Consider the following 11,605-nt stretch of genomic DNA (forward strand, 5'->3'; position numbering starts at 1 on the left):
AAAGCTGCCCTTTGACCTCATCTGGACCCAGCAGAGTTGCTTGAGCCTCAGGCATCGATTCAACCTACAGATGATTGGCTATGAAGCTTTGCCAATCTCACATTGCTCAGCCAAGAATTCCCATGATAGCAAATGAATAAAAAATGCAGCAAGAATCACTTTTAATTTTTTCTCATTTTCAGTCCTCCTTAACTGAATAGGTAATTTTTCATGTCATTGTGGCAGAGCCTGAAAGGACACCATGGGCCCATAATTGGATGTTATATGTGAATTGAATGGCGGGTTTTATGTGAGATACGACAGCTGGATTAAGGGGATAAGAAGGACAGAATGATGGTAAGACAGAGGTGGAGGGAGACCGGGACATGTCCTTGCACCCTCCTAAAGCAGACAGATGACAACAAAGCCCTTTAATTCAGTGTGAAATTGGGTTCGAGTCTAGATGTATGTATGCAGTGGATTTTATGTCCTTCATTAGAATGTACACACATTTTCTGTCACAGTAGGGGTTTGCCATTGACTTCTATTGTTCTTATACTGAGCTAATGATATTCTGGATACATTTTCATTAAGAGATTATTTAGTATATTTATTAAGCCACTTTTCACATGGGAGCAGTTGGCCGGTCTCCATGATGTAGGTGATTTCAGGTTTTACTCTCCTTGTGGGGACATTTGGCAGACAATAGCTGACCCACACACATGCAGACAGCCAGGAGAGATCTGTGTGGAGGCGGTTTGCACAGTTGCAGCACCACAGGAGAGGAAATTCAATCGTCCAATCATGAAGCCAGCTGAGCCCCCACTGCGTCCTACCGTCACCTCAGCCCCATCTCTCCCACACCTGCTTTCTTTCTCCTCTTTTTCCTTTACCTGGTAGTAGGGGTCATGTCACGGGCACTGGGTAACCTCAACTGTGCTGACAATGTGGGCGAAAAGAGCCAAACCAACAAAAAAGTCTATTCAACAGAAATCCATCGTCCTTGAATGATAAATGAATGATAAGCTCCACAAAAGAGAGAGAACCCACTACCTTTTTTGAATTCTTGAATTCAACTCTTTATCTCGCTCAGCCGTTTTTCCTCTATACCTGCTTTTGCTCTTGTTAAATTCAGTTTGTTGAAATGTATTTCCAACTATGTTGTTCTCTGGCTACTGAAGTTCTTTTAGCGTGACATGAATATATATTCTGTGAGTATTCTTCTGTTGGTAAGTGACTTATTACAAGAGACAGCAGAAGCAACATTAACTTTAGTGAAATGAGACAATTTCAACTCTCTCTCCTCTTTCACTTCACCACTCTTCATTTCTTTCTTTATCTTTCATTTGCTGGTGGAGGATTGCAAAGTGGAGTGTTGTAAAACCCAGATCTTCCTTTCTTCTTCTGTAGGGAGGCACTTATATTAAAACATATTGTTGATACCAATATAGGCAATAATTATTTTCATTTAATGGCTGATTAAAGATAAGTGGTCAATTTTACAACTACAAGCCTGTACCATTTCATTTAAATAATAAAAAAACTGAAATCAATTATTTTAAATGGTAAAAGTAAATTTATCTTTCACAACCTTATCGTGTACAGTGTGAAAAATAGATATTTATTTTGAGATTTGCTAAAGATTGCATTGTTTGCAATTGCAGTGTTGTTAAATTGCTAATGTTTTGAAAGATTAAAATAGAGGAACAATTATTTGTCACCTTTCGTTGTGCTTGGCTTGTATTCACCAGTCTACGTTGTTTGATTTTCAAGAGTGTTTTCGATTCATTCCTGATCAATTCTTTTAATTAGCAATAAAGAGTGAGGGTCAATGTCAGCTTTGCTGTGTTATTGTCGATCCAGTCATTAAGTCCTGTCTGACCCTTTTGTACATGGGCTGAATTGATTTCATTTTGCTTTTGTTTTCACAGTAAGGGATGCAATGTGCTTATAATGGTTTTGACGCTAGCAAGCAATGTTCTCATTTCTTAATTTTATTTTGGCAATTTGCATTACTAAATAATTTAAACAATGTTTTTTCTAAACCTGCAAAAAGATAAAATGAGCTGCTTCTATTAAGCTGTTGAATATTTGATGATGGAATAAAAAAAAACACACAAAAAAACACAAGTGAAAGTGTCACTGGCACATTTTCTCATTCCACTTTTTCTAATTAGTCTTTCCACCATATACATTTTTAATTAGGCTATAAGGTTCTGCTGTTTTGAAATTATGCTTTTTCAAAATATACAATAGTCAAACAAATACTGTATGATTTATGGCAGGTATAATTCTGAGGGAATATCATATTGGGGAGTTTATTTCAAGTACGGCTGAGTCTGTTGTCATAAGCCAATCAAGATCCCAAACACAACCAATTGTAGACATCTTAATTCATATTCACTTCCAGGGAGTGATTGAACTGAACAAGGGCCCTTTTTTGTGCCAGGTCTTTGCCGTTATAATGCGCTGTGGTACATTGTGGTTTGTATCCATTTGCTCTTTTCTCTATTCATGTATTGCATGTCAGCTGCTGGTTACCCTAGGTGTTCTGCACAGCTGTCTGCCCTCAGGAAGCAGAAAGGGACCAGCGTGTCCTATTGGGCTTTCCGACAACCTTCTCACTGTGTTAATGCTTTTCAGATATTGTGCCTCTTCACTGGAGCCTTATGAGAATAGGATGTCTCCCTGTCAGGAAGGGATATTATGTGATAGCATGATGGAATAGGAGGATGAAAGGTTAAAGAATAACAAGGCTTGTTTTAGACCAGTGGCGTGTGGAGGCCCCTCTCTGGTTTTTGTGTTTGTGTTTTTTATTTTTTATATATAAGAACCCATGTCTCGGTTCCATTTTACATTTATTTGCAGTTAACCGTGTCTTTTTATCTGTACTTTGCTGTTGTCACTCGTCACATTCATGCCACTTTATAGGACCTCTGTGAAACCGCAATGATCTCAAGGGAGGCAAAAGAGATGGTGTCTTTCTCTGAAACTTTATCTGCTTATGTGGCCACTGGATAGTGTTACTTGACAAAAATGATACTTTATACACTTTACACACATTTTTTTATGTTTTGTTTTTATGTTAGTACTGCTAATTCTTACTATTATTATTTTTGTTTGTATTTATTTGTTTATTTAATTGAAAAGACCTTGCCTGAAAATTGTCAATTGTCAATAATACATAGTAGTATCACAGGTCACACAGAAGTCACTTAAAAAAACTTGTGGACTTTTATGCAATATAGTAAATAAAAGGAAATAAGAAATAGAAGTGTACTAGTGGGAAAAAATCTTACTATAAATCTTACTATATTGTATAATTGTCGATTAAAAGAAATCCCAAAAAAATTCACCATAATTTTGTTCAATTGTGATATTGTGATGAAAGAATACTACATTTTATTCCATCCTCCGAAAAACTTGTGGACTTAGTAAGTATATATCCATTCAACCCTCTACATTGCGAGTAAATCACTCGCATATGTGACTAAATCTTCACTCTGGGTGACTAAATGATGTCTAATATTAGCCAATGGCTAATAAATTCTTAGATTTTACTCGCCAGTGTGTGAGTTGGAGGCTGAGTATAAGTTTAGCACAGATATATTTTCACTTGCCAAACACTGACTGAGTGCTTCAGAGTTTCACTCTCCGTCAAGCGATCTGTGCTATGTATCATTTCATCTCAATGGATGCGCAGTGCACCTGTGTTTGTGTATTTGGCATAACGTAAACTCTAGAGTGAAGGTGCACGACTCGCTGACGCTTTCAGAGAGCGAGAGAGAGAGAACGAGAGAGTCTTACATAACATGCAGAATTGATGTGATCCATGTAAACGATATTCTTTGTTGTACTTTCCTGTCAAAATAATGGAGTTCCTTTGAAATTCTTCAGCTTTTAAGAAATGCCGGGTTTTTCGGTAGTGGGCGGAACTAATGCGCAAACAACAATCTCATTGGCTGGTGCTCACCTATTATTATCGTCCTTGTTTAGATTTCAGCAAATCAGTTAGCGCGAACACACACAACCTGATTAATATTCATGAATCCAGAAGCTCGTCAATCCTTGGTGCACTTTATATTGTTCGTATTAGTAGAATTCGTATAATAATAATAATAATAATAATATCTTATCAGTAATATTAGCCAATGGCTAATAAATTCTTAGATTTTACTCGCCAGTGTGTGAGTTGGAGGCTGAGTATAAGTTTAGCACAGATATATTTTCACTTGCCAAACACTGACTGAGTGCTTCAGAGTTTCACTCTCCGTCAAGCGATCTGTGCTATGTATCATTTCATCTCAATGGATGCGCAGTGCACCTGTGTTTGTGTATTTGGCATAACGTAAACTCTAGAGTGAAGGTGCACGACTCGCTGACGCTTTCAGAGAGCGAGAGAGAGAGAACGAGAGAGTCTTACATAACATGCAGAATTGATGTGATCCATGTAAACGATATTCTTTGTTGTACTTTCCTGTCAAAATAATGGAGTTCCTTTGAAATTCTTCAGCTTTTAAGAAATGCCGGGTTTTTCGGTAGTGGGCGGAACTAATGCGCAAACAACAATCTCATTGCAGCTATATATATATATATATATATATATAAGTATAGTATTTCAGTCTGGCGAGTAAACAAAAAAAATGTACTAGCCAATGGCGATTCAATTGCCAAGGTGTCCGTAGAGGGTTGCCATTTATTTTCAGATTTCAGGCTGCCTCTAGCTTTGATGACAGATGCACATGACAGCACCTGGACACATCGATCGACAGAGACTGGAAAGGGAGGGATTTCTAACATTTTTTATAACCTCTCAACTGGGATTCACATTTCTATGGCTCTGTTTTTATCTCACTCTCTCTCTCTGTTCCAGGCCAGGGGAGAGGAGAGCCAGATTGCTTTACGGGCTCAGTAACAGGATAGCAGATCTGCCTCTCACCACACTTCTGCTGTAAATAATGGAGAGTATATCCTGTAATGTATGGATCTGTGTAAACATAGCATGCACTCCAGGTATGTGTTTTAGAGTGGAGAGTGAAGGTAGTGAGAGAAAAAGGCAAGTATCTATGCTGTAGTGCCTGCGTCTGTAGTTTGATGAGACCTCTGCAGTAATTCAGCTCATTATTAAAGGGCCCATAATAATGGGCCTCACTCTAACCTCTGACCTGCAGCTGGGACGCGATGAATAGCAAAGCACATGCTCACACAATCATGGGCAGACACATGCAGCAAACACATAGATCTAGAGATCACAGGACACCTATGAAAACATACAAATACAAATTCATGCTTATCCACAAAAACACCCACTTCACACCTGTGAAATCACTCAGATAAAACTTTTTAAAAAATTTTGTTTTGTTTTTTGTTTTTTAATTAGCCACAATGCTTGCTATGGTTGTTTAATGGTAACATGTTCACAATAACAGTGTGGGACGAGTTATGCACCAAAGTGTAATACTCAGAGGTTTGTTCACATCCCTAACCCTAAATATGAGCAATAGCAACATCATGTGAAAATACTTTTAACAAAGAGTAAACTTACACAAAAAAAAACCCTCGTAAGTAGAGACATTACAAAGAAACATGTATATAAAATGTATTTAAGGCATAAAATAAAGCTAGAGAGAGAGAGAGCTAAATTAATTTTTGCCCGCTGTAATCTCAATCGCTGCACATACACCTGTACCTGATGTACAGAGTTTAAAGAGGTGACTTTAGCCTCATCTGACACGACAGATTTCAAATGACTTTAAACTGGCTTAGCAGCACAGACACACATAAATTGTCACTGGCTTAACCAAATCGCTCCACACAAAGACACATTAGCAAGGAACGAGGAAATCTGGGAAAGCTCTTTCTTTCTTTGAAATGAGATCTGAGCGTCTTTAATAGAGAGAGGATTGTGACAGTGTTCTTGAGTACGAAGGTGAGACAAACCTGCTGAGTAAGTAATAAAGTAAGGGTGTAACAATGCCAAGACTGAAAATTAAAATGTTTGAGGTCAAGACAAATTGCATTATGTTGAATGAAAATATGTTTTTATGTATTTATTTGACCTAGTGTGTGAGCAATAGCAGAAAAAAAAGAAAACAAGAACATCAATTATGTCATTGTAAGAGGGAAACCGTAGGAACCTTACATTAAAAGCACCACAGGAAACTACATATTGATTGAAGGTCTATTAATTTGCAATATAGTAGCTGGAAATATATTCTAGGCAAGAGCAGCAAATCATCACGGTACGGCCGTTACGAAATAACAAGCCTTTAGGGCTGAACCTGTCAGTGCATCAAATCTCTCCGCACCAGAGGTAACATCAAAACAATATCTCCAGAACAGAATTATGTTCCATACTCAATTTCCTCTTAACGCATTACCTGAAACAATATGAGCAAAGCTAGATTTCAAAAAATGATAGCAAGGTGCTTTTCGGCATCTGGCGAGGGCTGGAGAGAGACTCGAGTTTCATATTATCACCAGTTGTGATCCCCTTCCTTTCCCCCACACTATGATTCACTGGCTGCTTTGTATGCACACACATCTACTCATCCATTCATGTATTGACCTAGTGAGACAGAGCAGAATGAGAGGGGGATGGAGGGTAATAAGGAAGAAGAATATAAGTTGTCATTCCTACCTGTATTATTGACATCCTGTTCACTGGCGTCTCGGTGGTGTTTGTAACAGGTCCCGTGAAGCTAGTGTGACAGCCAACGTGCCCTTGAGGAACACTGAGGTTGTTGGTGGTGGGTTTGAGGTACATGACCTCTGACCTTGGAGAGCTGAGGGGCAGACGAGTTTGGTAGTCAAAGTACATGGGCGAGGTGGCCAGAGAGGGACTGCTGACAACGTTCATCACATTCATGGTGTCCCGCTCCTCCACTTCGCTCTGCACTAGCATGATGTCATTCTTGTTGATCTTCTTCTTCTTGCCCTTGCCAAGTTGCGGGTGAGTGTACTCGGCAATGCGACAGTTGTATGTGCGGATCTCCTTGTTCTCCCGTTTGCACTTGACAGCGATGGTGATCATGGCAGCGAGGAGCATAATTGAGATGATACTCAGGGTTACTATTAGTGGGAGCGACATGTCCCAGTTATGGTGTTCTGCGTTGATGCGTGGTTCGCCCTCTGGTAAGGGCCCGGAGTAGGCTTTGACGATAAGTTTCGCCATGGCGGAGAGTGATGGCTTGCCATGGTCAGTCACCTTGATGATGAGTTCCACAACAGGTGCCACCTCCTCCCACAATGGCTGGGCTGTTCGTACCTCGCCCGTCACCGAGTCAATCTCAAACAGGTGTTCCTCATTGCCATCTGAGATCTCGTAAGTGAGACGACCACTTTCACCAAAATCATTGTCCACCGCTCTCACGGTGGTGATAATGTGTCCGACTCCCACATTGCGAGGTACATGGATCTCAGCAGTGTCATTCTGAAGTAATGGAAGGACAATGACAGGAATGTTATCATTAACATCCAGCACACTGACACGGACAGTGGTGTTGCTCTCCAGGTGAGGGTTACCTGAATCCTTCGCCTGGACCTTAAAGTCAAAATACTTGGTTTGTTCATAGTTGAAACTCCTTAGGGCATAAATTGCACCATCAGTGGGTTTGATGTTAACATATGTAGTGATAGATTCCTCACTTACATTAGAAGGAAGAAGGGAATAGGATACAGTACCATTTTGGCCCAAATCTGGGTCATGAGCAAGAACAGAACCCAGGTACTCCCCTGGGATGTTGTTTTCAGGCACCTGGAGAAGGTAGACCATTTTTGTGAAGCGGGGTGCGTTGTCATTTTCATCTAGAATCTTAACAGTGAAAGACTTTGTTGAGTTCAGGGGTGGGTTGCCATTATCTTTGGCCACAATTGTGATGTTATACTCATCTTTTACCTCCCTGTCCAGGGGTCTGTCGGTCACTACTGTGTAGAAGTTATCATAGTTCTCCTCCAGCTTAAAAGGAACATTCCCCAAAATCCTACACTGGATCTGCCCATTGCGGCCTGAATCTTTGTCTGTGACTCTAACGAGTGCGATCACTGTCCCTGGAGCTGCTGCTTCACTAACCGCCCCCTGACGCACAGCTACGAAACCTATTGACGGCCAGTTGTCATTCCTGTCAAGCACTTTAACGGTGACTTTACAATGGCCAGGAATTGGGTTGGGGCCTTGATCCTTTGCCTGAACATCAATCTCTATAATTGGGTTCTCCTCAAAGTCGATTTTACCCTGAATCTTTACCACACCAGTTCGGGGGTCTATTGAGAACAGCTCTTTGATCCTGTCTGAGACATAACAGCTAAAAGAATAAGTAACCTGCCCATTAATCCCTTCATCAGGGTCTGTAGCATTTAAATCTATCAGTGCCGTGCCTGGGGGTGAATTCTCAGGGATCTCCACTACATATGAGGGCTGTTCAAACACAGGGCTGTTGTCATTGGAATCAGTGACTTTCACATTGATTTGCATTGTGCCTGATTTGGGATATTCCCCTCCATCTGTGGCAGTTATAATTAAGGTGTGATGGCTCCGTTCCTCTCGATCTAAGGACCTCTGAACGACCAATTCAGGGAATTTAGTTCCATCCCCTCTGGATTTAACATCCAAAGAGAATATACTATAATCATCACGCGTGATCTGATATGTTTTCAGGCCATTTTCCTTAGTGTCAGGGTCGTAGGCAGCAGCCAGGGGGAAACGTGTGCCTGGGGCTGCGTTCTCAGATATGTCAAAATCGATCTGTTCAGAAGGAAAGCTTGGTGCGTTGTCATTTATGTCCTGTATCTCAACTTTAATCATGCAGATCTCCTTGTCGTTGGCAAACACTTCCATGGAGAGCTGGCACTTGGTGTTTTGTCTGCACAGTGTTTCCCTGTCAATCCTCTGTTTAGTGTACAATAGCCCACTTTCAGGATCCACATCGATAAGGTGTGGGGCGGAGTTCTCCAACACCCTGAAGTTGGATTTTTTCCCCTGCTCTCCCAGTTCCAGCTCTGCATCCTTGGCAATGTTTCCAATGACACCCTGAATTTTCTCCTCAGGTATTGAGTAGTTCAAGTTTTTCAATGTCAGGGCTTGCGCCCATAAAAGTAGGAAAAGGAAAACAGAAAGATGCATCCCTTTCAGTGAGAGTGTCTTAGGTTTCTGATGCGTTTTACGCCTCCGACCTGTTGATCTTCCCGGCAATTTCACAATTTCTACCTTCAATTACTGAGCACACATGCCGATTCATGATAAAAAATGTTTAAAGTCATTATGCGGGCTTTTCCTTTGAATGCTCTTTTCTTTCCTCCGTAGCAGGGCTCCCTTTATCCTGAGTTTTTACAACAAACGGTGAGGCTGTACAGCTAATTTATATTCTGCTGAACGCCCAGGCGCATTGGAGGCATAATCACAACCCGGTTTCCACAAAGAAATCGCCTTTCCCAGCCTTTTCGCCTGTAATAAAAATAAAAGGAAAACAATCTGTATCAGATTACTGCATGTAATATTGCACTTGATCATTTAAATTATATTATAAAGATTTAAACAAGCACCTTGTGTCTCAACATATGCGCTTTATTCCTCTGTAGTGTGACCGTGTAATTCTAATGCGTAATTCCTCATTCCCTAGCGAACGACGTGAATGGCATGTCAATCCAACCTTGAGATGCGTCGGAGCGCTTTACCGCTGAACACAGGTGGATGTTTGTGTTATTCTGCTCTCAACATGTAGGCTAAGCAATGCGTCGAGGATGCGCCATGTGGCACGAAGAGTGTTACGCGTATCATACGAGTAATTATGGATAAAGGTGGTGAGCAAATAAAAACGGATACATCTCTTTCTATGTTCAGGCGTCCTCAAACAGCTGCTTAACTGATGCCATATCTATACCTTAATGTCTTAAGGCAACCCCCTGAATGCAAATGCGTTGAAATAAGCCTCTTAACCGGCATAATCCGGCTGTTAAGTACAATTCTTACATAGTCGCATAAAGCAGAGCAAATGGAACACAATCCTGGATGGTTATTTATACTGCGCTTCTTGAATAAATACAAGAAGAAGCTGTTGCATCCTCTCTGGCACTGTGCGCATCCAGCAGCTCCAGGAGCATACAAGACATGCAATTTCATGTTTTTTTCTTTTTTTCTTCAGGATGACACTTTGGAACAGAACGATGATGAGAAACATCACACAGACTTACCTGTAATCTTATATCCAGTCTAAACACAACCATCACCAAAGACGAGTTACATCCTTCATGTACCTTCCCAATTAGTGGAGGGAAAAAAACTCCAATTAGACTGTATGAAAAAAAATAAAGTGCTCGGCAAAAGTGCGCTTGTAATGTCTATGAGGCTGATTAGGATGCAGTGACTCTCCACCGCTCATGGACTCAGACTAGAGGCGCTTCAGGACATATATGTTGACCCAAGCGTAACATATACATCCACAACCGTTGATATCACCAGCGCGAACAGCCTCTTGTACTGCATTGATGCGGGGTGAGACATCCCCGTGATAAATGCGTCCTGGCCCCACAGGAGGCTATACGTCCAGTCCCTAATACAAAAACCGAAAAGGGAAAAACAAGAGAGTCCAAAGTTTAAATGTGGATATCAACCGAAAGTGTTCAGTCCAATCCGACTGTCACTAAAACCAGCTGTCAATAACGGTATCTGAATAAAGAATAGATGCACTATGGTGTGCCGGTGTCCCTTCTGCCTCTGCTCGTTTCTGACTCTGACTGTCTCCCTCTGTCTCATAGTGCATTAAACATTGTTACTGATCCGTCACCAACCAATGGATGGAGGAGGAGGGGGTTAACGCAGCCAATCGGATTCTCGGAATTCAAATTGTGGGCGGGGCTTTCAAAGCGGTCCTTTATGTGAGTGATGTGGACGCGTTTCGAAGCGCAGACGGGAGTTTATAAAAGACTCTTGTACTTTGAGAGCCCGAGCGGGGTTGGAAATCTTAACGTTAAAGAAACTGTTTATAGATCAGTAGGTAGCCAGACTGTTCACACACACACACACACACAAACATATACATCCACAACCGTTGATATCACCAGCGCGAACAGCCTCTTGTACTGCATTGATGCGGGGTGAGACATCCCCGTGATAAATGCGTCCTGGCCCCACAGGAGGCTATACGTCCAGTCCCTAATACAAAAACCGAAAAGGGAAAAACAAGAGAGTCCAAAGTTTAAATGTGGATATCAACCGAAAGTGTTCAGTCCAATCCGACTGTCACTAAAACCAGCTGTCAATAACGGTATCTGAATAAAGAATAGATGCACTATGGTGTGCCGGTGTCCCTTCTGCCTCTGCTCGTTTCTGACTCTGACTGTCTCCCTCTGTCTCATAGTGCATTAAACATTGTTACTGATCCGTCACCAACCAATGGATGGAGGAGGAGGGGGTTAACGCAGCCAATCGGATTCTCGGAATTCAAATTGTGGGCGGGGCTTTCAAAGCGGTCCTTTATGTGAGTGATGTGGACGCGTTTCGAAGCGCAGACGGGAGTTTATAAAAGACTCTTGTACTTTGAGAGCCCGAGCGGGGTTGGAAATCTTAACGTTTGTTTATATGTTTATAGATCAGTAGGTAGCCAGACTGTTCACACACACACACACACAC

The 11,605-nt window shown here is 41.4% G+C and overlaps 1 protein-coding gene across 1 annotated transcript in view; it reads right to left on the reverse strand.

The window, feature by feature from the left end:
• Positions 1 to 10,697, reverse strand: part of LOC107556346 (protocadherin-17-like) — a 61,847-nt gene extending 51,150 nt beyond the window's left edge. Inside the window, exons 1-2 of the mRNA XM_016239445.1 lie at positions 10,168 to 10,697; positions 6,620 to 9,421 (exon numbers count right to left, since the gene is read on the reverse strand). Of these exons, the coding sequence (XP_016094931.1) occupies positions 6,620 to 9,100 (2,481 nt within the window). The 5' untranslated portion in view covers positions 9,101 to 9,421; positions 10,168 to 10,697. The remainder of the gene's footprint in view (positions 1 to 6,619; positions 9,422 to 10,167) is intronic.
• Between the last annotated feature and the right edge of the window lie 908 nt (positions 10,698 to 11,605).

This window comes from Sinocyclocheilus grahami, unplaced genomic scaffold (genome assembly GCF_001515645.1).
Source record: "Sinocyclocheilus grahami isolate Dianchi unplaced genomic scaffold, SAMN03320097.WGS_v1.1 scaffold20.1, whole genome shotgun sequence".
In the NCBI taxonomy this organism is placed as follows: Eukaryota; Metazoa; Chordata; class Actinopteri; order Cypriniformes; family Cyprinidae; genus Sinocyclocheilus; species Sinocyclocheilus grahami.